The sequence below is a fragment of the Rhinolophus sinicus genome, linkage group LG13 (assembly GCF_036562045.2).
Source record: "Rhinolophus sinicus isolate RSC01 linkage group LG13, ASM3656204v1, whole genome shotgun sequence".
Taxonomy (NCBI): Eukaryota; Metazoa; Chordata; class Mammalia; order Chiroptera; family Rhinolophidae; genus Rhinolophus; species Rhinolophus sinicus.
In genome coordinates, this window is record NC_133762.1 from 11,814,344 (window position 1) to 11,842,201 (window position 27,858).

Below are 27,858 nucleotides of genomic sequence, written 5' to 3' on the forward strand. Positions count from 1 at the left end.
CAGCTGATCCACAAAACCCCCACTGTGCCCACGGCTTCCCCCACCTCAGCCCTTTCTATTTTTATCAGGAGAGGGAGAGGGGGTTGCCAGGTGGGGCTACGCCGCTGTTTATGTCTGAAATTTGAAAAGATGCACAGTGTACTTGGGAGAAGGCGTTTGCAGTTAAAGGAATTTCGGAGGAGAATTTCAAACCCAGCGAGGTGAATAGGTGCCTTGTGTTCTGGCTTTTGACTCTGGAAAAGCCACTTTCCAACCAAGGCATGCAGAGGGGCCATGGATGGGGAGAAAACGCACGGGTGTGAAGTTTGGACAGGCAGTGGGACCCGGCTCACGTGGGGACAGGGAACAACTGACTTCCAGACTGGGGGTGCTTGGGGAGAAAGCCCTTCTGCCCTCCAGTGTAATTTCTACTTCTTTATCCCCTAATTAATTCCGACACTTTCCTTTCCCTCTTACCATGTTTCCCCGAAAATAAGACCTAGCCAGACCATCAACTCTAATGTGTCTTTCGGAGCAAATATTAATATAAGACCCGGTCTTATAGTAAAGTAAGACCCGGTCTTATATTAATTTTTGCTCCAAAAGCCACATTAGAGCTGATGGTCCGGCTAGGTCTTTTTTTCAGGGAAACACGGTAGTCTTGCCTGATTGATCGCACTCAGTTCTAGCTCTTCTCTACCGTGCATCTATCATCTGTCGCCTCTAGATCAGTGAGTTTTACTGAGTATTAATTTTCTCATATACACATATTTACTTGTTAAGGCTTTAAATCACTCTCATTTGTCAATTTTCTGTTTTTTAATAAATTGTAAGTGGCCCTTTCATAGCTGTGTGGCTACTCTGTGTTCGACACACACACAATTTAGCAGCTGGGTGAGTGTTTTACTCCGTAGGTCCTCTGGTGGGACTCCACGGTTCTATTCAACTGTGCAAAACGAGAGGCCAGAAAGAGCAACAATCAAGTGACACACACATCCCAAAGCTGAATGAATCTCATCATGTCTCTCTCCTCCTCTTCTCCTTCTTCCTTCAAAACTTAAACTGTCTCTGACACAGCTCTGTGGAGAACATTCTAGCCGAACTACGCCTGGCCCTTATTAAGCCAGGAATCCTCAAGAAAGCTGGGGCAACTAACTTTTAGGGGGCTGGGCTCTTGACTTGATCTGGCCAGGTTTCACCCCGGAACTATGACACCAGACTATGGACCTAATGTCATAGTTCAGTGGTGAAACCTGGCCAGTGGATATAAGAAGATCACGGCTGTTTCTCTCATTGTTGGAGGGCCTGGGGGTAATTGCCAAGAAGACGCACTGGCCTCATTTGTGCCCACTGCTACACAAAGGCAACAGTTTTAAAAATCATAGTATTTACCAGGACAAAGTCCTAACACTCACAAGACGCTGTTGCCACGCAGTTAAACTCGAGCTCTGCGTCTGCCTGGTGAGAGTTCATTGCCTGACACTTGTGTATGTTTCTTTTTCTCTAGAATGTCCTTATCTGCATCACTCTTCATTGGAGGGTCCGGGGCTCTGGCGTTCCTTCCCTGGGTTTCTGGGTGTCTCTCTGCTTCTCTCAGTATCCCTGCATTTCTATCCAGCAGCTTCTCTCCTTTCACCTTTTCTGCTTTTCTATTTTCTCCCTCAGTTAGTTACAGGATGCAATTAAAGCATATGTTTGTATCTGTTGAATAAAAGTGAATGTTCCCTGTTCTATGTGAAAACCAGGTGTGTGGAATCTCGGGCTGAGCATTTCCCAGGCCCCAGGCCCATCTGCCTCTCTGCCCCCCCCCCCCCGCCCCCCGTGATACTCCACCTCTGAAAACCCAGCTTGTCTACAACGGGACTCACTGTCTTTTCCCTCCAAGCCAGCCGCCCTTCCTGACTCCCCTGCTCTTGTCACAGGGACTCCCCGTCTCCCAGTCATTCAGGCTTAGAAGTTTGAGGCCATCATGGATTCTTTTCTCTCCCTCTCCTCCAGGATTCAGTGTCTTGGATCCTTCCTTGCAAACATCCTTCCCGTCCATTCTCTCTGATATCGCATAGTATTATCTCACCACCTGTAGATGCATTTGCTCAGCCTTCAGCGTGTTGACCAACACCATTCTCAACGGAAACAACAATAATTACTACTATTACTACTGCTGCTGCTGCTACTACTACTAGATGCAGCAACATTGAGCCTGAATTCCTGATTGGCAACGTTCAGTCGCAGCTGGGGAGTGCCTAGCCCTTTGGATGGGGCATACACTCTCTAGTTTGCCTCCAGTCTGAGTGAAAGAAGTCAGAAGAAAAAAAAAGGAATACTCACGGGAAGATAACGTTTCTAGCAAGTTCAGAAATAGACAAAACTGGTCTGTCAGTGAGGTCAGAATAGGGGTCTCCCTGGATGGGTTGTACTGACCAGAAGAAGTACAGGGGAACCTTCTGCGGAGCTGAAAATGCTCTACATCTCGGTTTGGTTGTGAGGACAAAAGTGTTTATATATGTAAAACCAGCATTGAGTTGTACACCTAAGATGCACTTTGTGCCCTGTGAATTAGATATCAAAAGAAAGAAAGACAGGGAGGGAAAAGTGTTGGCACAACGCCTGTATTCGTACCTGGCACATAGTAGGTGCTCAATAAGTGGTTGCTACTACATTTTTTTTTTTTAAGTAGGAGGTCTCTGAAGCCAGGTAGCCTAGGTTAGAGGTCTGCTTCTACTATTTCGGAACCATGCAAACTAGAGCAGCTTACTACACTTCCTGTCCTCACTTTTCCTCATCAGTGAAATGGAGCGAACGAGACCTCATAGGGTCATGGCGAGGTTTAACGAAGCGCTTAGCACAGGACCTGGCACATAGTCCGTGCCTAGCAAAGGTTACTGCGAAATAAAATTCAGGCACATGCTACAACATGGATGAACCCTCAAGACATTGTGCTAAGGGAATAAGCCAGTCAGTAAAGGGCCGATACTGTGTGGTTCCAGTTACAGAAGGGACCTAAATTCATAGAGAGAGAAAGTGAAATGGTGGTTGCCAGGAGCTGAGGGGAGAGGGATGGGGAGTTAGTGTTTATTGTACTTAATGCCACTGAACTGTACACTTCAGATGATAAATTTTATGTTATGCATATTTTACCACAGTAATAAATAAACAAACAAATAATACCGTGATGAGGAGGCTGTGGTAGCCCAAAAGGAACGGACATTCCATTTTCTTAAACTTGAGATCTTGAGACTAGACAGAGTACCCTCCAGCATTTTGATAATGCCTAGTTTTTGATGACTATTTCAAGATTGGAATGCTGACAAGTCAATGTCCTCAGAACAAAAGATAACCTGGTTAAAAACGGCCTTTTTCCCTTTGATATTCTGGGTTTTCTCCCCTGAAAGGAATACACATTAAGAAACCAAATAGATCAAGAGCCACAATTAAAATATCAAGACAACTATTCCCCAGCACTGTAGTAACAAATGAGGGCCACGTTTTATGGGGAAAAGTCACGCCCATGTGTGAGCAGATCATTTTCAAATGATGGAGTTGCTGTCTGTCCTTCTTCTGTTTCCTTTCTAGCAAGCATTTGTGGGACGGCGCATTTGTTCATTTTTGTATGTACGTATTTTGTAGCTGAACTATAGTGTGTAATAATCTGGAACAAAAATTTTTCGGAATGATCCAATGTTTATCACTGAAAGAAAATAAAAACGCCGAGTGCAGTGTGACAGGGGCAGGGTAGTTAGTCCCAAAAGACTGCTGGGTGAGATAAAGGAGGTAGCAGAGATGGACCAGTCAGGGTGGGGTGTGGAAAGCAGCCCCTAAGATTCCAGGTAGGGGAGAGAGAAGGTGAGAGGGCTCCCAGGAGCCTCAGGGGCTACGGTTGCCTGGAAAGCACCCTCCTACCCTGTCTTACACCAGACTTGCTTGGTGGTGATGGTGGTGACAGGATAATAATATAAACCAACCCACTAACTCCCCACTCACCATCATCCCCACCATATTCTCAGTGATAAAAACACTAATGACTCATGAGTAAAGTGCTTGCCATAATTTCCTTTTATAAACGGTAGGGTTTTATTGAAAATAGAATCCACTATGCATTCAGAGGGGGGGAAATCAAATTGAATCTTCAAGAAATGACAGTTTCCTGAAATGTGACCTTCAATTTCTATGTCTTAAGTGACACAGCACTTTCCTGTTACTGTACGTCATTATTCCACACAGACCTAGGAGAATTTTAAGTGTTTCATTAACTTACTCCACGTTCTTTATTATTAGAACATTTCCCTCTGAGTTTGTCACTTGCACAGTGTTACAGTAATAAAACGGCACTTTTCAAATGTTCCACTAGTGCTCAGAAGACTCCACTCCCTGGCCCAGTTCTGCAATAAGAAGGCTTTTCTATATCATATTTCTTTGGCCGTTTGCTTCCAGAAAGGCCCACAGTGTTCTCTACACACATTACATGTAGTATTTATCATTACCACACTCCTATGAGGTGAGTATTTTTAGCTTCTTTTACAAACCCAGAAAGCAGCACACAGAAGAGAATGTACTCACTCAGGGACACCATAGAGGCGGAGGGAAGAAAATTAACCATCTTGCACCTTGAGCCAGGTAATTTGCTAGGTGCTGACATCCCATCTCTTATTCTGATTCTCCCAATAATTCCATAGGTAGCTCCATTTTACAGATGAGAAAACCAAGACCCAGAGAGGTTAAGACACTTGCCCAAGGTCCCCACGCCAGAACTGGGGTTCACAATCCATGCTACGGAACACACAGGGAACCATCCCCTGCTTAACTCTGTTTTCACGGTGGCCGGCATGAAAACAGCCTTTAGGGCTTTAATTATCCATATATTATGAAGTTTCAATATCAACCAAAACTGTGACATAGCTCTGAAACGTAACTATCTTTGGTTGCACCTATAGGAATAAACTGTCTAAACAGTGAGAGGAAAGATTTGAAGGACCTGTGGGAATTCTGCTGTAAGGAGAGACATGGATGGGAGACATGAGAACGTTCTTGAGCTAAATGAAGCCTGTCCTGTAGAAATCGGGATGGAAGTGTTGTCCCAGAGAGAAGGCTGGACTGCTGGCTTATCTAGGAGTACGGGATGGATGCTTCAGTGGAATTCTGCAACACCTTATACTGGACTTAGCAAGGCATTTACCTGGTGTCCCATACAAAGGACAGAAACAAGCAGTTAGATGGACTGGGAACTGGCCATCGTCTAAGAGTCAGTTTAGTGTCGTGTGGAAGTCAGCCTCCAAGATGTCCCCAGTAATCCCCATCCTCAGGTAGTCACACCCTGGTATGTCACCGCCCACACTAACTCAGGGCTGGCCCTGCATGACCAAGAGAATACAGTGGACGTGAGAGTGTGTGTGCTCTAAAGCTAGGACATAAAAGCACTGCAGCTTCTGTTTGGCCTCTTGTACCCCTCGTTGTGGCAAAGCCACCATGCCATGAGGCAGGTCCACTGGCAGGCCCAGGTGGAGAACTGAGGCCACTGGCCAACAGCAAACACCCACTTGCCAACCATGTGCGTGAGCCCCTGACACCTGGATCCTGAAACCCCATCAAGCCTCCCGCGAACTGCAGCTGCAGCTGACATGTGACTGCAACCCCATGAGATAGCCAGAAAGGCCCGGCTGGGCTGCTCCCAAATTCCTGACCCCTAGAAATCATGAGAGATATTCAATGACACTGGTTGTTTTAAGCCACTACGTTTTGGGGGTGATGCGGCACCCAGCCATAACGACTGGAATACGGAGCCAGGCCATCCTGGGAGCGCTGTCTCTCACGTCCAGCTACAGAACTCAGCCCTAGGCTGAGTGAAGACACAGAAGCGACACATTAGTCAGCTCTGCAGGAGGTCTGCTGCTGAGAGGGAAAGCAAACACATGCAATGGTCAGGAGTGCTGAGCTGCACTTCTTAGGGGGATTTTTAAGAAGAGCAAAAATAAAGTGCCACACCTGGATTAGAAAAACCCAGGGACAAGCCAGGGAGACACGGGGCCACGGCGGTACAGGTGGAAGGCAGACCTGAGTTGGCGGCAGACTCAGAATGAGTCTTGATGAGGCTGCCGCAAATGTAGGCTGTATTAGCAGAAGCAAAGTACCAGACAGAAGAGATGAGCTCTCCCCTGAGTTGAGCACACAGACAAGACGGCTGTATCACTCTTTACAGGGCACACGGGCAGCCCAGACCTGCTTGAAGAAGACTGATGGAGACAGATGAGGAAGGATAGAAAGGAGTGAAGACAGCCAGTCCAAAAGGAGAAGAGGGGGACCAACACAACCCCTGATTTCAAATACAGAAAGATGTGTCACATGGTAGGAGGTGTGGGGGAAAGGCCAGGAGGTAGAAAGGCCTTTCTACCTTCCTACCTCCCCATAAGGGGGTCTGTTTTGTTCACCGCTGAATCTGCAGTGACGGGTACCAGTAGGAGCTTCTACAAAGGCTGAGAGCTGCCTAAATACTAGAACCACGTGAAAATGGGACATGGAGTCAGAAGGGAGTCAAATCCTTGGGCATGTCCAAGCAAAGTCTGATATTCCAGTCGGGGAGAGGATGACATGCTATGGAAAGTGTTACCCTCACCACTCTCTGAGAACCCTTCCCCGCTCAGAGGCTTCTGGCTGTCATTTTTGGTGATTCAATGGACAGAACCTGCTGAAGGAGGATGCTATTGCAGTGTTTCACAAACTTCAGCTGCCATATGAAGCACCTGGCAGATTTTATTCAAATACACCTTCTGAGGCAGTAGATCCGGAGTGGGCCTGAGAGTCTGCATTTCGAACAAGCCCCCAGCTGACACTGCCAGTCTGCAGACCACACTTTGCGTAGCAAGAGGTTAGAAGTTGCCCATTAACAGCAGATGGGGTCAGGACGCCTGGAAAAGGCCTTAGGGAACTGTAAAGTCTTTGAGCAGAAGAGGGATGAAATACCACAGAAGGAACAGGACTCCTGCATTGAACAGCGGAGCGTCCATGTGCCACCGAGGGCTTTCTGACACTAATGTCCTTTGATTCACTAAACACGGTCTTTAAAGTGTCCAAACACTTTCCCATCATCCTGGGTTTTCTGCAGCCTGTAACGGTAGGCAGTGTGGAGTCATGCCAACCAGCACTTGTCTTCTACCTGGGAGGTTTCTGAGTCTGTACAATGGGAATAAAATCCACCTGCAAGGCAGATTTTATTGTATCAAGCAATCTTTGACACCTAACAGGTGCCCATTATATGTTTCTTAGCCTCGTTACAAAAGTAGGTGCTCAATAAACATCCATTCCCTTCATTACAAAGATTAATCGCCTAATTAATATTTGTCCTTGAATTAAATTGTCCTTCACTAAGCCCACATGTCCTGAGATGTATGTCAGATATGATCCCATTTTACAGATGGCATGTTTTGTTCTCATCTAGAACATCAGGCAAATACTAGCCTGAGAATCCATGACCTTTCCTGTTGGAATTTTAAGGATTTTTTTTTCCCTAGGATGGTCATTTCCCCTGGGGCAGGCATTGGGCTCAGTAACTAACGAAGTTTTCTCCCATTTCTTTGTCTGAGAGAGAAGATTGTTTCCCTGAGGGGCTCTGGTCACCGTCTTGTCAGAAGTGCCAAAGGAGCTCTGCAATTTACAGATGTGACCATGAGAAACAACAGACTCGGGTAGAAAAGGGGTGAAGCCAGGAACCACCTTAGCCACAGCTCCGGGGGACCAGCGGGTGGAGTGGGCACCACACCCTCCCCAGGCTTCACTGCCCTCTGTGCAGGGAAGAGATGGGGGGGTGGGTTCCAGACAATGTGCTAGGCCAGGGCCCCTAGCAGACATGGCCAATAAAATACCCACACAATTCTAGAGTAGTCACCCTGGGGAAACTGAGGCACTGCAGTTCCTTTTAATCAAGGAAAAGCTTGGTCTATTATCTCTAATGCCCTGCCCACAAAGATTCCACTTCTTGTTTTTCATTAGTCCTTGCCTAATGAGGGGGCCACCACACTGACCAAGACCACTAAATTGTAGCGCCAGGCACCACCAGCTCCCTCCATAAGGACCCAGAAGACAGCCTGGGTCCCCCAAAAGTTCTGCAACTGAACCGGTAGCTTGTGTAGCAAAGAGAATATGACCTTGGGTTTGAATTCAGACCCCACCTTGAGTAGGTAACTCCATCACTCTCTGAGCCTCAGTTGTCACATTTTTTGGGTGGGGGGCACTGTAATACCTCATCTGGCTTCCTTGGGAAAATTAAATGAGATATGTAACGTATGTTAAGCAACCAGCTCACAGAGGTGTTCAAAAGCTGTTAGTTCTTTTATTCTTCTGCCTGGAAACAAAATTAAAGAGGGTGGTCTCCGGAGCGACAGGAGTCCTGGAGAATTCCTGCCTCCTCTGAGATGTCCTTGGTTTCTCCAGGACGCTGAAGTCCCTCAGCCTTGTGCCCGGAGCCTCCCAGCCCCCAGCACCCTCCCGCTGCCTCTCCCCGCTCTCCCCTGCCACCCGGCGCACCCCATGCCCAAAACTTTCAGCCAGCTCCTCAGAGGGTCCTTCGAAATCGGGACCTGCGAGTAGCCCCCCCACACACACACACACACACACTGTCTTGCTGGCCTCAGCTGCAGACCCCGCGCGGGACGCCCGGGAGCCCCGTCCCGCCGCGGCCGCCCGGCCCGCTGTGGGCAGCTGTGCGAGTGCAGCCCTCCCGGGCCCCTCCGACTGCGGAGCTGCCGACCGCATTGCAGACACCGGCCCTCAGCCCTTCCCGCGCCGCCTGCCTCCCGCCGGCCGGGCGCTGCGGGTCCGCGCCGCGGCGGGAGCGCTCCTCCCGCGCCCTGCGCGCCCGGCGGCTTCCCCAGCGACGCGCCCGCCCGCCCGGAGCCGGGGTCCAGCGCGCGCCAGACGCCTCCGCCCGCCCCCCCTCGCCGGGTCCCCCGGGGGTGGGGTTTCCCTCGGCGCGCGCCCCCTCCCCGCCCGCCCCGTGTATATGTGTCACCGCGCGCCATGCCCGCCCGCATGCCCGCCCACCTACCTCCCCGCCGCTCCTGAGGGGGCTCTCCCAGAGCTGAGGACGCGCCGCGCTGCTCAAGGTCTCTCTCTCCGCACCTCGCCGGCCGGCTTCCGACGCGGGTGCCAGGGGACTCCGGGCACCTTTCAGTGTCCCTACCCTCAGCCAGCCGGGACTCCGCAACCCAGCCGCTGCCGCCGCGGCCACCGCCTGAGAGGGGACCTGCGGACAGGACGCCGACAGGAGCAGGGGTGCGCGGCGCCCGCGCAGAGCGTCTCTCCGCTGCGCCGCGAGACCGGCCTCCCCGGCCCAGGAGCCCCGCTGCCTCGCCAGGTGGACGGGATTGAAGTTCTTGGAGAACGTAGTGCAACTCTTCAAGGTAACTGTCTCCTTCCCTCTGAGAGAGGCTCGCCCGGGCGCCCGCGTGGCTGCGCTGCCTCAGTCTCCCCTCGGGGAGGGGTGTGCTGGGGACCCTGACATCACCAGCTGCGTCCGCCGTGGAGTCGAGCAAACTTTCTGGCTGTTGCAGACTCCGAGCGAATGGGGCGAAGGAACACAGGAGGAGGGTCCCTGGTCCCCTGGCCCCCAAATTAAAGAATAGAGAAGAGGGAGTTTTTACGCCAACTCCGGTGTGTTGAGTCCCGAGGTCTGAGAGGAGCCATAGTTGACTGGGCAGCCGCTTCAGAGTCTGGGAAGAGTGCGGGTTCAAATCTCGCGGTGCTACTTGCGAGCTGGGGGCGCTGTTTCGTCTGCAGAGCCTGGGCCTGCGCGCTATCCGTGGGGAGGGGGCCCCTTGGCAGGATGGCTGGGGAATGGACCAAACGACCTGGCCAGTGTGTCAGGTACACAGCAGGTGATTAAATGAGGCCGAGAGAACCCTTCATTGGGTTCCACTCCCTTGGCCCCTTGGCCTAATCCAGGAGCCACAAGGACCCAAAGATGTGGGAAAGCCGCCAGAAGTGCTCTGAACTTGCCACCAAGAAAGTGCATTGCTTAAGGAAGAGGAGGGGAGATGAGGCCACATGAGCCAGGGCAGTTTCTCTGTCTTGGGTTCCTCTTCAGATGAAGCCAGTGACGGTGGAGCAGGAACCCTGTCTAACCCTGGGGTCAGATGGGTGGCTGTCAATATGTCAGCTGCAACCCACATTCTAGGCCAGAGCAAACTGTGTGTGATGGGGGGGGGGGGTCTCCTGTTGGGAGACATGATCCAACCCAAACTTTTCCATCATTCTCCTCCTTGAAGTGGTGAGTGGAATTCTGATAGGATTCTTGTAGGGTTTCACCGCTAAGGAGCCCAGGTCCCTGCATTTTGCTTGATGCGTAAATTCCAGTTCTCTGGGGGTGGCAGCCAGGAGGAAAAGAAGGAAGATACAAAGTTGAATGGACTTAGTGTGAGGGTTCTGGTTCTGGATGCTGCAGTGGGTGGGTGTCCGACAGTATGAGGGACCCTGGACCTTGGAAACACCCATCTCATCTCATGCTGCTGGAAAGTGCGCCCAGAAACCTGCTATGACTTCATAACGGTTTCCTTGTGACTTAGGGGCAGTCCTGATTTAAGAGTCCAGAAGTCTGGGCGCGAATCCTTGTCTGTCTTCCCTGCCCTCTGGGTTACCAAGGAGAAAGGGAATCAGGTTGCCTGTGCCCCTGGGCAAGGCGGTTTAGGAGGCGCTGTGAACACCCATGTAGGAGTGTTTGGCCCGTGAATCACTGAGCCGGGGAAGAGACTGCCTAGCAATGGAAGGGTAGTGGGGGAGGAAACCCCCGAAGGCTTGTTGGGGGTGGGGGAATCGAGATGGGGGAGAATGTTTCTAACCAGAAAGAAAAAATATGTATCTACACAAATATATACAGATTTGTATAATGTGTTTCTTACTGCAGGTTGTGGTCAAAAAAGTGTAAAAGGCACTGATCTCAGTGATGTTTCTGTCTCTGAGAAATGTCCTGCCCCTTATTGCCAGGTGGCAGACAGTGGGGCATCCATGCTGTGCCTATACTAACACCTGGACTGGACCCTTACCTGTCTTGGGAGTGAAGGCAGCCAGCGGTGGAAGGAAGCTGGGGGTGGCAGTGAACGGGAAGTTGGAGGGAGAGGTCCCAGAGTCAGGGAAGAAGCAAGACGTGATGAAGGACAGGCCTGCTTGCGCGGGAAGCAGGAGAGGTGACAGGGCCAACAGCCAGCCCTGGGAAAGGGGACGTTGGGTGGTACCATCTTGGAAACAGGAGTGGTCCTCTCCTGCTGTCACCGGCTGTCCTCTTGGCCATGGGAGCTACACTGCTGCCCTCCTTCCTTAAAGAAGCCCTGTTCAATGAGGCAAAGCGGGGGCTATCTCTGTGGCTTCTCCCCTGAAAGGAGCGGCTCTGCATCCCCAAGACCTGACAGGACACCCCCATCCCTGCAAGGGGGTCTGGGCCCCTGGGCACTGTTGGAGATGAGTCAAGATTGCGGAGGAGGGGCCGCTGGGGGTGGGGGCCATGGTAGGGTTAGAGGTGGGGAGCAGTCGTGAGGCAAGGGGAGGACCAGAGAGAGGGGGAATTTGTAGAGAAAACGGTTCCTTTTTTCAAAAGTTGAATCCAGGGCAAGAACGGAAATGGTGGAGTTTACTTTTAAAAACTCTGAGCCTCCTTGTAAGCGGCTGAGTGTGTGTGTGTGTGTGTGTGTGTGTGTGTGTGTGTGTGTGCGCTGGGAGGGCGGGCCCTGTGGGCTGGCTTGGGCCTGTGAGAGGTGACTTTTCTCCATCTCAATGGCCTTACAGTGTATCCTAAAGAAGCTTTTTGTTAAACTCGTGAATAGTGGATTTGGGGTGTGTGATGCTGGGCATCACGGTTTGGATATTTGGTTACCTTTGAGGTTACATGTTTTTCCTTTTAAGACACACACCCAGAAAAGAAGCCACCTCTCCTGCATAAAGTCACCTGGGGGTGGGGGGCACTTGCCCGTCTCTCTGTAACTGACTTGACTTAAGGGGTGAGGGTAAGAAGGAGAAACTCAGAACTGGGCAGACCTGAAATGTCTGGCCTGGGAGACAGCCCATCCTCAGCCCCTAGACTCTGGGCCTCTGAGGTAGAACGTGGACATTCCCGGACCACAGATGTCCCGGACCTTCAGGACCTGTGATGACCCTCATTAAAAGAGATCGCGAAGGGAATGGAGGCCCAGAGAGGAGAAGGTGTGTGCCCCAAACCAGCCCAGAGCAGGTCGGTGAGGCTCCTGATGGGAACCTAGGCCTTCAGGCCCTCGTCCTAAAACATACCTTGTCCTCAGAAACCATTCATTCATTCATTCATTCATTCATTCATTCATTCTCCTTTCAGCAGTGCTTGCACTAGGCACTGTGCTAGGTGTGGGTAGCAGTGAATAGAATTCACCATTCCTGCCTTCCAGCTGTTCATAGTCTAATGGGGAAGGCAGGCTATCACCCCTCATTTCTATAAAGCAGTGATTCTCAACTGGGGAGCTGTTTTGCCCCCCAGGGAATATTCAGCCATGTCTGGAAATATTTTTTGTTGTCACCCTGGGAGAGGGGTGCTACCACTGGCATCCGGTGTGGTGGGCAGAGATCAGGGATGCTGGTAAATAGTTGTAATGCAGGGGACAGCACCTTCCCCCAAACAATAGACAATTATTTGGCCCAAAATGTCCATAGTGCCAAGGTTGAAAAACCCTGCTCCAGACCTTCACGTAGTCATTGAGTCAGGCCACCCCCAACTGTGTGCAACAGCCGGAAGACTGGGGGTGGGAGGGCAAGAAAGGAGAATTTGGCAGGCAGGTAAGGGTGGACAATGAAAGAAAAGAGAGAAAAAAGCTGAGACCACTGTGGTAAAGTAGAAAGAACTTGGAATTTGGCAGCCTAGATCTAGGTTGAAATCCCAGCTGTGAGCTCTTGAGCAAGTTACTTATCCTTTCTGCGCCTCAGTTTCTGCATCTGTGAAATGGGCCTTGTGAGATGATTGAGAGAGTTCAAGATAAAACAAATAAAGGACCTGGCACAAAGTAGGCCTACGATAAAATAGCAGCTGTTATTATCTTTGAGGCTGTTGAAGGTTCCACGATGGAAAATTACAGCAGCAGCAGGTGTAGACATGGGATAGAGAGGCCAAAGAAGGGGCATGGCTGCCATAGTAATACTGTCTGCTTAAGGATGGAGGTGCAGGTCAGCACCTCCACACACACACAGCTCCCAGCAAGGGATGAGAAGGGGGAAGGCTTTGCTCAATGTGTGTATCCTACAGTTTGTACACTGGACTTGGAGCCAAATGGACAGGGCACTGATTGCTGTGTGACGTGAGGAAATCGCTTTACCTCTCTGAGCCTTGGGTTCCTTATCTGTAAGATGGAGATGCTCAGGCCTGCCTTCACAGGTCAAGACCCAGTGAAAAATTACTGTCCGGGAAGGTGCCTTGTGGGGGTGCCTATGAGGTCTAATCAGGAACCTTTTGTATCTGGTATGCTCTGTGCCTTATCCAGTGCGTGACACACACAGACTGGCTGGTTGAATGAATGAATGAATGAATGAGTAAATGAATGAACCATTGCATTATAAATTCCTTTCAATTCTTGACTAGGAGAGTAGCAACAAAACCCAGATGGACAGTCCTCCACTTTGCCACTCCTCCATCCCAAACAAGCCAGAAGTCAGGACCTATGGATCCCAACGCGGTTCAGGGTCAAGTTATAACACCGGGCGACAGCGCCCTCTAGAGGTCACTGCAGATACAGCAATTAAGCTGTGCCGCCCCAAGGCGAGATCCTGTGGGGAGTAGTAGGTGAAGGTGGGACATCAGTACTGAGGAAGGCCAAGCAGATGGAAAGAGGACCAAACCCAGGAACCCAGAGACTAATGTCAATCCAGGCACGTCATTGAATATCTCCATTTTCCTATCTGTAAAATGGGACCATTGCTCCACCACATGGAGTTGAAACCACAATACATTCAAGCCTAACTGAAATCCACTAGCTAAAGGGGTAGATTTGGGAAATCACAAGCTTCCCTGAGCCGCCTTAGAATCCTGAAGCATTAGAGCAGAAAGAGCCCTAGGGGCCCCTGAAATCGCCTATGTCCTGCATTATGCCGATGAGGAGACAGTCCCAGAGAGGGGAGGGCTCTTGGCCTGGGGGGCACAGGCTGCTCTTGGCTGCCGAGGCTCCTCCTTCCGTGTCACCCATCACATTCAGACCAGTAAAAGGAGGCGCCAGATCACAGGAACACTGTGCCATCCCATCAGAACCCAACTGGACAGACTGTCCTGGGGCCACCCATTTCATTGTCCACCCTCAGACCACCTTCTGCTCTGTGCCTCCAGTGTCCTCTCTGGTTGCAGGGCTGCTTTGGGAAGAAAGCCTTTTATAAGAGACCTGTCCAAGGCGGTGGGGAGGGGGCAGCACCCCATCTTCCTCAGAAAACCTGGGCTTCCTTGTCCCAGCCTCCATGCCGGGCCATACGTAGGAGCCTTTTCCCCAGCAAAGCGTGGACCTTGGTCTGACCTTCCCCCACACACCCTTCCTCCCCCACCAAACCCCCTCACTTTGACCTCATATCCAGCTGGCTCAGGGGAACACCTGGATTTTAGGATGACTCAGGGATATAGCAGATGTTTGTCGGCTGAAAAGGAGCCCTGGAGGCTGTCATCATTTGGTCCCTAGAACCAGAAGCATCTGAGGAGGTTTTGAAAAACACGGATGCCTGAGCCCTAATGTGCCCCCACGCCCAGGGTGCTTGGGTGGGGGCCGAGATAGGAATCTGTGTTTTTCAAAATCACCCCAGGTGATTCCAATGCAATCTGGTTTCTGAACCCCTCATTGAAAGCCCAAAACCGTTCCTCTGAGGGCAATTGGTTCTAAGCCCCTCCCTCTAGCCCTGCCTCCGGGGTCACTTGCCTGCTTTTCTCTGCAGGCAAAACTACAGCCACTGCTTTCACTTTGTCCTTTCGGGGAATGAGAAGGTCAAGGCCTGCTTCCCTGTCTCCTGTCTCCTGCCTGAGAAGGGGGCCCTGCTTCCTTAACTAGTTGTCCTTGACTCCGGATTAAAGTACATTTGTCCTGAGAGGCAGATGAAGCTAGGCCAGGGTTCCCCAAAAGCTAGGCCAGGGAGCCACAGAACATTCCTTCCAGACATGGTCCCTCGGCATCGCATGTAAAAAGCGTCTCATCCCGAAGGGTTAAACAGAATGAAATGGGCCCTTTTCTTGTAGGACGTCTCAGTGTGCGGATGGACGTTGGAAATCTCCGTCAGTGTTCTTACATTGAACTGGACCAGGAGACTGTTCTTCCCTAGAGCACATTGAGGGACTCCCGAGTCTCTAGAGATGCTGGCCAGGTCTGATCCTGGAGCAGAAATGGGGCTCCACACCAAGGCCCCCTGGCTGCCTAGGGGAAGGGAGACCCCACCAGGTAGGGCTTAAAACCCCAAATCTCAAACGCAGTCATTGACCCAGCAAGCCCTCTCCACCCCAGTGCAAGGCTGGGCCCAACTTCTCCTTTTCCACCTCCGACTCGCCACCTTCCCTTTAAAGGTTGGCCTGCTGGATGCTCATTTTAGTTCCACTGTTTCCTGGATTTTAAAAGGGGAGTTGTGGGGAGGGGAGAAGTGGAACACAGTGTGGTTTACTGGGGGGGTGGGGCCCCAGGTCCTCAACTGAGTCCTGCCTCTGGACTAGTTCTCTCTCCAAGCCTGGCTGCCCACGCCCCCATCCCCTACAGCCCCCCCATACCCCATAGTGGGCCAGGGGCCTAACACTGTGTGACTTTAGGGGGCACCAGTGTCCTGGAAGTCTATGCATGGCACCGCACAGGGTGAAGGCTGCCCCCAGAGCTGAGCAACGAGGTGCCCTGTCTACATGTTTGTCTCTGTCCCCCGTCCTCACCACTCCATCCATGGGCATCACCCCCACAGGCCCACACAGGCCCAGGCCAGTGCTTCTGCACTGCGCCCTGGGCCCTCAGTTCCACTAAGGCTAAGGCAGCCTCTTTCTAGTGTCCCCACTCATTTCCTAAGCCCAGCCTGCGTGGCTTATGCTGGGACGTGCTTTGTTCATGTTTTAGCAGAGCAGTCCCCATGCTGTGGGGAACCCTTGTTTGGGTTGTCTTCACACCCACTCCTGAGGGAGAGGCGTGCTGGGTAGGGCTGGGGTTGGGGGCGGGAGTGGCCTGCTTAGCCAAGGAAGGTCCCAGCTTTGCCTTAAAGCTCGGCTTCCTACTGCCCCCTGGGCTCTCCCACCTGCTCTTATCTCAGGGAGAACCATCCCAGTGCCTCAGGGGCAACAGGGGTTTACCCACAGGGGTCAGTACGATTTGTATACATCATATCAGGCTCTGGTAACAGTCCAGTGGCTGGAAAATGGTAACTAGTCCCACTGTCCTTAGTCACTGCAAGTCCCGTGTGGGATGACCCGCCCTTACAGCTTGCAGCAATCACTGAAGGTTATTTGCATATCCCTTCTCAGCCCTTTGGGGCTTGCAGACAGACCTGGAGATGTGGTCCTATACATTCAGAATAAAGGCCAATCCCCTGGTCTTCCCTCCCCTCACCCACCCCCTCAGCCACTGGCTGTAAGCTCCATTCCTGCCTCAGGGCCCCCCTGCCTGGATGCCTTTCCCACATGGCCTTGCACGGCTGGCTCATTCTGGTCCTTTGGTCCAAATGTTACCTCCTGCAGAGGGCCTCTGTGGACCACCCAATTTAAAGAAGATAAACACCCCCACCTCCATGCCCCAGCAGCCCTTTGTTCCATTTTCTCCATAGCTTATCACTATCTTAAAGTGTCTGGTTGGTTGGTTAACTTGATGGCGGCTGGCCCCTCCTGGGCCCCACCAAGAACCAAAACTGCCTTGATCCTCTTCTCTCTAACACCTAGACAATGCTTGGCAGTAGTTGGTGCTCAGTGAAAGTTTGCTGATTGGACAAATGACTTCAATCTAGTGCTTTTCCAACCATGATCCCGGGAGTTAGCAGGAAGGGGGTCTATGACATCCCACAGGAACCACAGATTTGGGGGTAGAGGGGTCCCTGTGCCAGATTCTATCAGAACAACTCCAATTTTATGTCTTTTGAAAGCCACTGGTATTCTGCTCTTGTCACAAACAAGAAATCTGGGACCTAGAAAAAAATATGTCCTGCCATGGAGTGTGGCTGGTTTCAGAGCTGGAACTGGAACCCAATTTCCCAACTGCAAGTGCTTTGTCAACTGCACTGGGCAGTTGGTTAGGAAGAGTCCCTACCTGTCCTGGCCACCTCAGCCGTCACATCTCACCCCGGCCATGGCGCAGGGACTCTACACTGTCAGAATGGCCACCACCCAGGGCCAGCTCATGTTCTGCCACCAATGGGAGGCACCGATGCCCCAACTGGGGAGAGGAATGGCCGTTCTCCATATGCCAACAGCCCCCTCTCCCCAGCTTCCCTTTGTAGTTCACAATTCACTCACTCGAACATCATGGGGAGCAGCTGCTTTTAAAAATACACTGATATTTTTAGCTTCTACTGCTGTTGGAACCTCAAGTTCTATCGCTTACCTCTTCCTAGCTTCTGGTAGCGGCTGGCGATCTTGGGAATCCTTGACTGTCAGCTGCAACACTCCAATCTCTGCCTCCATCGTCACTTGACGTTCTCTGTGTGTCTGTGTCTTCACGTGGCTGTCATACCCTTAGAAGGACATCAGTCCCATTGGATTAAGGGCCCATCCTAATACCTCGTCTTAACTTGATTACATCTGCAAAAGCCCTATTTCCTGATAAGGTCTCATTCACAGGTACTGGGGTGTCGGGCTCCAACACATCTTTTCTTTGGGGGAGGGGGACAATTCAATGCGTAACACCCTTTGTGACTTGCTGCCATGTTTTAGACACAGTGAGATCTGAGAGAAGTTCAATCGGGGGAGAGAAATTAAATAAATAATGGATTCTCCCATAGGTCAGTGCTTTTATCAGAGACAGGTTAAGGTGGTAAGTTTTATGTTATGTGTATTTTACCACAATGTTGTTTTTTAAGAAAAGGAATCCATTAAAAAGAAGAAGAAAGGGTAGATTTCTTGGGCGGTGAGGACACTGTCCCTGAAGAAACCCTGACGGGGAGGAGCTGGGAGGCAGCCGGCAGCCTGAGTCCCTAGATGGTGCTTTCGTGAAGGCGGCTGCTGTGACATCCTGTCGGGAAACTGTTGAGCACTGTAATCCTGACAGCCTCGCAGGGGACAGTCACACAGGCGAGGCTGGCAGAGAACTGGGGACATGCTGGAGACAGCTGGGAAGGGAGGGAACAGAGAGGGGAGGCAACGCCATGGCGTACCGATGTTTGCAACTCTTCCTCAGCTGTTCTGGAACAAGCTGCGAGTCAGAAGGTCTGTGAGGGGCTCAGAGAGCAGGCTTTTTGGGGTTCTGGCCTTATTCTACAGCCTTGAGGTGCCTCGGCGCTTTGAGGCTGACTTTGGAGCTGCACCCCAATCCCTGTGAAGACTCCTTCTGTAGCAGCCACCTAACAAATGTCTGTTAATGAAACCCACGCTTTAAAGCTGGGGCCACCGATTGTCGAAGGCCTTTGGATGCTGAGAACAAACTCCTGAGGCGCCATCCTCAGTACCGACCCCCCCACCCCACCCATTCCTGGCGTGTATGTGGGAAGCAGGGAACTGGTTAGGGGCACTTGCTTTTGGAGTCAGACCGATGTGGGTTTAAAGTCTGGCTCTGACACCCCCTGGCTGTGGGGTTCGAGATAAGTTATTTACCTGCTCTGTCTCCTCTGTTCTAAAATGGGGGGAGTAGCGGTGTCCCCTCCCAGCATGATGGGGAGCGCTGAATGATGCATTTTTTTTCTAAATGCTGTTGGGCACCAAGCTGACGTGGAGTCAACCTTCAATCCACGGCAATTTTTAGAGGAAGTAGTGTGACAGGGGCTCATGGATGAGAGAGACTGAGGGAAGAACAGTGCCCCGGCGGGCAGACAAATGCCGTGGGCAGTGGGTGTTCCTGCTGTGATGGAAGGGGGTGGACTGGATCATGATGGGACACCGGGGGGACTTCTCTGAGGCAGGGCCAGTCAGCAGCAATAGTGGAGACCGGTTTCCTCCCGACACACACCTCAGGTCAGGTCATTCCCTGTAGCCTGGACAGCCTCTCCATCACCTACAGAATGAAGCCAGACTCGTGAGCCCCATCAGGGAGGGCTTCAGAATCTGGCCCAGCTTTGTTTCTAGCTTTATTTGATCCTACACCAGTTGGATCTACTCCTTTCTCCTTGCCTTTGTTTATGTGATCCCTTCCTCCCAGAATGCCCTTTCCCTGCCTCTAGTGTCCCCTCTGTCAAGGCTCAGATCAAATGCCACCTCTTCTTCAAAGATCTCCCCGGTGCCCCAAACAGGAGCTATGTCTGCATCCTCTCGGCTTCAGGAACCCTCTCACAGAGAGAGGCTCTCCCTCTTATATTGTAGGATCTGTTCACACATCCCATCTCCTGTCCCACGCAGCGAGCCCCAGGGGTGGATTCACACGGGTCTCCCTCAGCACCTACTGCAGAGTTTTCCACGTGGTGGGAGTTCGACAAGAGAAAGGAGGGCAGGAGGATAGCCAGGAAGTGCTTGGAACGTCTCCAGAGGAGAAGCAATTATTCCTTCCACATACGGGCCAAAAAGGAGTGCTCTGCTCTTCAGAGCACATGCTCCAAGAAAGGAAAACCATGTCACTGAAGGATGACCACGGGATGAAGAGGTCTTGTCCAGTGTCCACTCAGCCAACGCGGAACCATCCTGGCCAGGACAAGCGAAGCTGACAGAGCGAGGCGGTGCCATTTCAGGAAGTCGGCAAGACCGCCCTCTGGTCCAGTGATTCACGGGAGTCCCAGAAGCCACTATGTTCACAGTTAATGCTCCCATGGACTCTCAGACAGAAGCATGGCCCAGCCAGAGCCAAGTGGGTGTTGTCGATGACGTCTTTCCCTAGAATCAGGGCATGCAAACTAGGGTAAAAGAATGAGGTTTGACTGCAAACAACTCCTCTTTCTTAGTCTTGACTGGCCCTGGACTAAACTCCAGGAACCTGAGCACCTGCCCCAGAGGTTTAAGGGACCGGGCCAGTTGCCCCCGTTTCCTCTCAGCTGCATCCGAGGCACCTGACCCTTCACTTTGCCCAGGAATTCGGCTGTAACCCCCCAAATCTCATGGCCTTTTTTGGCATTCAGGCATTTCACCAGGACCCTCGGCTTCTAGAAACCTTTACCAAAGATCATTTTTGAAACCTGGGCTCAATTGCGACCCAGGGAGGCCACCAAGGAGTCACACTGGGTCCCCTAGCACCTTAGCAAATTCCTGCGGGAGGGAGCTCTCTGTCCTGCCTGGTTGGCGGTCAGCACGAGTCGCAGGAACTCAGCTCTTGGCCCAAGATCCCTGCCCCAGGAAAGGTGCTTGTGCCTGATGGAAAGTTTGGGCTGAAAGACACTCCTTTCCAAAATCCCAGGTCTGATATTTACACAACGTCTGAAATTAATTCGAGAAAACCTCCAAGTGCCCAGGCTGGAACGGAAGACTGAGAACAGGAAGGGGCAGGTCTCAAGTACCAGGTTTTTTTCCACAAAGGGAACAGGTCAACGCTCACATCCCTGGTGGGTGACTCGGGAGCCATGAATCGTGCCATGTACCTCTCTACTTTAAACTGGTTTTACTGGAAACTTGCAGTTGAGAGCAGGGAGAGGTGGACCTCATGGGGAAAGGCTGATGGTGCCCTCCAGTGCCCACCTATGTCCAGGCATGGCTTCAGGGCCAGGGACGGCTGCAGTTGCCCCACCCTTAGGAAGCACCACCCATGACCAGCTTGCCTTCCCAGCTCCTGGACTCCCAGCTCCTTGGAAATGCAGCCTTCCTCAGGTGCCAGCGTGGCTCTGAGTTCTATTTTGTCCGTGGGTGCTGTCTCTGGAGTCCCCCACCCGACCCTGCTTGGCCCATCCTGCCCCACTCCTGGTCCATGAGACCACTGTGTAAGTTTATTCTGGCTGTAAAATGCTCATTGTAGAGAGGGGATGGCTGTCCTCACTCAGTGACAACAGAGACGCTCTGAGAGTGACAAGCCTTGTGTCACTGGAGAGGGCAGTGGCAGCATTAGGATCTTCCTTTACAGTCCACAGTTTTATTTGAACCCACATCCTGTGTACACCCAGGCTTGGGGGTGAATGCATGAGAGAGCCCTAGGTGAACCAAGGTGGGGGGAGGGGTGCTGTTGTTTGCTATCCTTGCAGATGAAATGAACATCCACATGAGGCAGCATTTAAATTACATCTAGGAGCAAGTAATAAAATAGGAATAAGGAAATCAGTAATGTGGAAAAGACACAAATACAGAGAGAGAGAGAGACAGAGAGAATAAGGAAGAGGAGGAAGGGAGAAGAAGGGAATACAAAAAAGTATTAGCATCCACAAAAATTACCTTCACAATTTTCCTGGCGGTAAAGCTTGCGTTATGGTACCAGTTTACAGATGGGAAAACTGAGGGCTTACATGAGTTCCGCAGTGAGTTACGAAGGGGTAAGACTGGCATCAGCTTCCTGGCTCCCCCTTTCCACACCATCTCATCGTGTCTGCTTAGAATATGTGGGAAATCAGCAGCTGCAGTTGGGGTCACTCTGGCCAGATGTGTCCGTGGGGTGGAAAAGCTGCATTTTTCCCCATGCTGGCTGTAAAGTCCCAATCTCAAGTGCACATGCCACCACTTCCATGCACAGATGTAGGATGGGTCTTGTCCATGAAGCAGTGTTGGGAGATTAGCCTGTAAATAAGTGATGTGCTAGAGGCTGGCGGCTGGGGGAATGGGTGACCTTGGTCCTTTCCAATCCCTCCCCTCAGGACTAAGTCACAGACACAGAGCCACTTGGTTACTGGCAAATCTTACTGGTTCACCAGTGTACCAAATTCCAAGGTCTACCCATTCATCCAACAAGTAGGTACCAAATACCATTTCTGTTGTTCCCAGCGCTGTGTGAGTTAACACAGAGGGTGGTGGTGTTGTTTTTCAACTTAAACTTGACTTTCAGCCTTAAGGAGGTCACAGTGCGCTTGATGAAGCAAAGCTAGCGTATGTAAAACAATAGGAGAACATGTAAGCGCTAACGTGGCTGTAGAAGCAGTCACACTTGGGAGAGCAGAATCACGGGGAAGGAGGAGGTTGCCTGGAGGACATGGGAGCCCCGTAGGGTCAGGGCAGGGGGGTGGGGGGCACTTACGATCTCTTATCCAGCAAACATGGGCTGAGTCAGCCCTGATGTGGCCGGATGGCTGAGCCTGAGAAGATGACATGGAGATGAATGGGACCCTGCCCTGCCCTAAGGCTAGCAAACTGGTTCAAGGACCCCTGGGACTCGTGCAGGTCAGTACAATGAATGGAAAGTGAGGCTTCGAGAGAGAGAAAAAGACAGGTACCCGTTATCCTTCCCCCAGCCTTGTTCTTTATTAGTATTAGTTACCCCAGTAGTGTGCTGGAAAGCTCACTCAAAAAGGGGAGAAGAGAGAAAGCCCTCATTTTCAGTGTTTGCTGATTTCCATGGTGTAAATACTCCCATCGTGACCAATTTCAACCTACCGACATGACATCACTAAACACACAGTTGGGAAGACATGTTTGGAATGGGGTCTGGCGAGCTGGTGCAAGCAAGCTCCAGTACACCTCTGGCTCTGGGGACCTGGGACAGGGAGACACTGATTGTCACACTGCTGGGCTGCAATGGACTGTGACCTCCCAAAGTCACATGCCGTACTGAGGTGCTAGCATAAATCTATACAGCCTTGCACATCACAAGCAATACATGTACATCTCTAGCTGAGATTTACTGAATGCAAAAGGGGAAAGGGCTGCCTCAGAAGGCTTTGCCCCTGCCTCCCGGGTGCTCAACAGATGTGAGCCTCCAGGCCCACCCCTCCTCCCTCGGAGGCCTGGAGTGGAAGGAAGTGACTTTTCAGGTACTTACTATATTCCCATTTGTGTATTCATTCAGCAGACACTTCCCAGTTGCCTTGCTCCGTCCCGGGCTCTCTGCTGAAGCCCAGGGAGACCGAGGAATGAGACAGACATTCTCTCTGCCCTGTATCGCTCTCAAACAGGATTATGACAGACGGGTCTGTAGAACCAGTTCTGGTCCTGGCTCCGTCTCCAACTTACTGTGTGGCCTTGAGCAAATCTCTTAACCTCTTTGGGCCCCAGTTTCCTCACCTGTAGAATGAAGGGATCGGGCTTGACGTCCACTCAAGTCTGTATAAGCTCTGACCTTCTGTGGCTCTGGGGAGGGAGGAGAGGTCAAGAAGCTCCCCGAGGAAGAGCTAAAGGGACTGGGGAAGTCTTCAGGGAGAACAGCAGACGGGAGAGCAGATCAGCTTGAAGATCTGTCATGAGTCTCATGAAAGAGGCATGGACATGTTGAGTGTGGTCCCTGAGGGTAGAAGTCATGAGTGGAAATTATAATAGGAGTGGATCATTTTGATTCCATCTTGGAAGGTCTTGAGCCCATTGACAGCTGCCCAGTCATGGCACAGGCCACCTTGTGAAGGGATGAGCACACGTTCTGCTCAGTCAGTGGCTTGGCCGTGTGGACAGGGTCTCTGGCGGGGAGGTCACGACGGGGAAACCCCAGAGGTATTAGCTCTGAAGGAACAACAACAGAAAAAGGCATTTGGTCCACAGTGTTACGTGGAGAAAGCAAACAGGCCACAAACAGATGACAATTCCCTCAAACACAAGTAGTTGTCATAGGAAAAAAACTACAAGGAAAACTATGAAAACACACCTAATGGTTGGATTGGAACTTGGGATTCTGGTGATTGGTTTTCTCTGTTTCCCAAGTGTTTCGTAGTATGGTGAGGTTGTTTTTTTGAAATCAAGGCAGTTTTATTCTTTTTGGAAAGTCATCTAGTCCCTCCCTCATCCTAAGACAAGCAACCTTCCTACAACCACTAAACTCTCTTCCAGTCCCCACCTTCCGAGAGGCTCCCCCAGGCCTGACACCAGACAGGAGGGGGGGAGACTGGCATTGATGGATGCCTGCTGAGTGCCAGATTCTGTGCTGAGGACACAGTTCCTACTCTCAAGAGGAGGGGACTGACAGTCTTTAAACAGCCATGGGGGTGGGTCCTGTATTATTAAAGCAGTAGGTGTCCTGCTCTCGGACCCCGCAGAGGGACTCCAGCCTTCCCCTGGGTCAGCGTGGGTGCTTTGGTGGCACTGCTCTGGCCAGAGTGGGCGTCCCATGGTTCCCACGCATGCTCACTCCCTCCGAGTTTTCTGGATCTCAGCAGTAGGGTCACGGGCAGGTGGCTGGTCATTCTAGAGTGCAGCCCCTCAGAGCCCTCATCCACTTTGATTCACTGTGTCCCTCAGCCTGCAAGGGTCAGAGTTGTCATCAAAAATGACAACCTCTACTTTTCTCTTGTGAATTTTGCTAAACACTGAAGATGCTGGAGCTGTTTAACTTTATCTTGGGGAAAAGCCTCAGAAAACCTGGTTTACTGGTGTCGTGGAACCTCTGACTACTTTCAAAGCATGATTAGTCATCAAAAAACACAGAACGAAAAAAAAAAAAAAAACAGCAGGTAGCTGAGCCAGGATCAGGCCCCAGGTCTGGGGGTCTCCACTGCACTTGAAAAGGAATTCATGGCAAACTGGTGAGCTGCCCGTTCAGTCCCATAATTTGAGGAATAAAAGCCAGGGCCCCAGGTAGGTTGGTAACTATGGGACAGAGTCTAGCTGATGAGGAGATAAAGGGTCTCTCTCTCTCTCACACACACACACACCCCGGCCTTCACCCAGCAGCATCCACTTCCTGCTCCCCGAAGCCCTTCTTTCGCTGATTTCAGGCACCCTCTTTTCCCTTCCCTGCCCCACGGACACAGTCTCCTCAGCACCATCTAACTTTGCTCTGGTGGAGAAAAGCCTCCCTATTGACGGGCTGGCAGAGTCCATCTCCTCTCACATAAAAGACTTCAGTGAGTCCTGGAGATACTTGGAACCCAGACAGAATGGAATTTCTCCCTATTTTCTTTACAGCTAAGAAAACACAAACACAAGAGCATATTTGTGACGATATTTCTATCCCAAAGTTTGTCTTTAAAAAAGAAGAAGAAATAAAATTAGTTTCGCTGCCCACTCCACCCCCAACCCAAATCCCCACCCTTTTTATTTCTGGTCGAGGCCAGGGAGGAAAACAGAGCAGGGCCCGAGCCCCACAGAGAACCACAGCATCCTGGACAATATTGGGCTTGTTCAGAGAGGGAGGGAAGAAACACAAGTCTGAAAACATACACAGAACTTCCCAGCGAAGGGTGTCCTGAGGGAAGAGGAACAGGCGGGCCTTGTGTGTGCACACGAATCCCTCAGACTCTGGGAAGAGAGGAGCCCACAAGTCTAGCCCCCTCCCCAGAGTGGACGGGACCCCTTACCTTTTGAGCCGCTGGGGGACTATTTCCCCGGATGACAGCGGCCCCTCACGGTGCCAGCAACTAAAGACCTAGAGAGAGAGAGATTTTTTTTCTCTAAGGAGAAAAATCCCTGAGGAGAAGTGATGGAAAGATCAGTCAAACCAAGAGGCGAGGGTCCCCCAGAGTTCTGGGCTCCACCCACCCCTCCCCCATGCATTCCTAGCATGGGTACCCCAGGAGCTCCCTCGTCCCCGGATCCATCCAGCCTTCCAGACCTGATGATGACCGAGCCAACAGCGACACCTGCTGGGCTGTCAGGTTCTGCCAGAGCCAAGGTCAGGGAGGCTCAAGCCACCTCCTCAGCTGAGAGTCACTCCCAGCTTTGGAGAGCTCCATGCTTATCTTTAGTCCCAGCTTCCTCTCCCCTCCCCGTGGAGTGTCTGTGATGCAAACATGTCCGAAACCAAGGCTAACTGCTCACGGACTGGAGAGAAGGGCGGGGTAGGCGCCAATTGCCCATGCAGGCCCATCCACCAGCACAACCCCCAAATATCATGGGGCAGGCACCGTGAAGTGCAGGCCCCGGCGTGTAGCCAGCAGTGCTCCATCTTGGCTGCATAATACCTTCTGGGGAGCTTTTTAAACGCCTGAGGGCCAGGCTGAAGCCTGAGTGATTTCAAACATTGCTCTGTTTGGTCTCCTGTAAATTCAGTTGGACTTTCTTGGGGTCTGCGTATACCTGCCCACTTGGAGACAGGGTCACAGTCGTATAGGGGATGTCCTTTATGTGGTGTTTGTCACAGATTTGTATACTTAGCATGACAGTTTTCCAGCAGATGACAAGGGAGGCTTGCTTTCTGTGTGTGTGTGTGTGTTTTTAATTCACATGAAGTCATTGTTTGGGCCAGCTGGAGAGCTCCAGGGTCTCTAGGCTCTTGTCTCTCCTAAATTATTAATCTGTCCATCCTGCAGCCTCCTCAGAGCTCTGTGGGTAGCGTCCTTCCCCTGACTTGAGCCAGATCTCAGACTCTTGCCCGAATCTTTGGCACATTCTCCATTCTAAAACACATGAGGTTTCTGGAGTTGAAGTTGGTGGCAGGTCTGGATTTCATCAGGAAAGTTGGGTAACTCGTGATAGTTCTCCGGGCCTGAAGTTTCTCCAGAGAGACAGAACCAACTGGATGTGGATATAAATATATAAATGTGTGTGTGTGTGTGTGTGTGTGTGTGTGTGTGTGTGTGTGTGTATATATATATATATATATATATATATATATATAGAGAGAGAGAGAGAGAGAGAGAGAGAGAGAGAGAGAGAGAGAGAGAGAGAGATTTACTATAAGGAATTGGCTCACAGATCATGAAAGCATTAAGCAGACTGGAGACCCAGGAGAGCCAGGGTGGGGGTTCCAGCCTGAATCTGCCAGCTTGAGACTCAGGACGAGCCGATGTTCCAGTCGCATCCAAAGGCAGTTTCAAGGTCATCAGGCCAAGGAATTATCTCTTACTCCAGGAAGGTTCAGCGTTTTTGTTCTATTCAGGCCCTCAACTGACGGGACGCAGCTCACCCACAGTAGGGAAGGTAATACGTTTTACTGGTCTGTGATTTTAGTGTTAAAGCTCATCCAAAAACACCACAGACACACCAGAATAATGTTTGGCTACCTACGTGAGCACGCTGTGGCCCAGTCAAGCTCTGAGAATATCAACCATCACTGCTATCCTTTAGGATAGTGCCTTCACCATTGGAAAATGGGAAGTTCCCTTGAAAAGGTCGGAGGAGGTTTCCAGCCTGAGAGTTGTCATTTCACTGGGAATCTGTGAGGGTTCTTGGAGAACCAGATGCAGCGTCCTTATCTCGATGTGACTACAGGTCCTTGAGGGTAGTTTGTCACCTTGTGTGTCACATGGCCCTCCGCGACCTCACCATATCCAAACCTCCAAATAACGCCTCTGCCTCCCCTTTTTCAGGTGAACTATGACCACTTTACTCTTGGTGTTTGTGACTCTGAGGGTCATGACCGCAGCCGTCCCAGTAGAAGCTTCAGGTGAGGACCTTCCCACACGTCTCACGAATCCAGCAGGCGCTGACATCTGCATTCGGGGTCTTGGGTACTGAAGCTGGTGCTGCTACTCCCAGCGATAGAATGTCCCCTCCCCTGGCTTTTTCCTGGCCCTGGCCCTATTCTATCGAGTGTCACTGGAGTGGGAGAGCACCTGTGGATCTCACCTAGAACAGCGGCACACTGAGTTTAGGGTCGGGGCAGGATATAGATAAAGCAAAAGAGGAAAACGTTGCCCAGGGAAGATCAGCTGGAGCGTCAGAGAAAATCGCCTGAGAAACGGTCAGAAAGAAGCCCCAGTAAATCCCATGGGTCTTTGTCTTTCTCGGCAAACCGTCCTCGGGAAGCCCACCACCTGGCCTCTTGCGTGTGGCAGGTACCACCTAGGGTTCATCAAGCACTGAACCCAATGAACAAACTCCAAGGACCCCAG

The 27,858-nt window shown here is 51.4% G+C and overlaps 1 protein-coding gene across 4 annotated transcripts in view; it reads left to right on the forward strand.

Annotated features, from left to right (window-relative positions):
- Positions 1-9,004: 9,004 nt before the first annotated feature.
- Positions 9,005-27,858, forward strand: part of ACAN (aggrecan) — a 47,482-nt gene continuing 28,628 nt past the window's right edge. For all 4 annotated transcript variants that reach the window (XM_019726736.2, XM_019726740.2, XM_019726739.2 and 1 more), the window contains exons 1-2: positions 9,005-9,368; positions 27,334-27,410. In XM_019726736.2, coding sequence (XP_019582295.2) covers positions 27,341-27,410 — 70 coding nt within the window. In that variant the 5' untranslated portion in view covers positions 9,005-9,368; positions 27,334-27,340. The remainder of the gene's footprint in view (positions 9,369-27,333; positions 27,411-27,858) is intronic.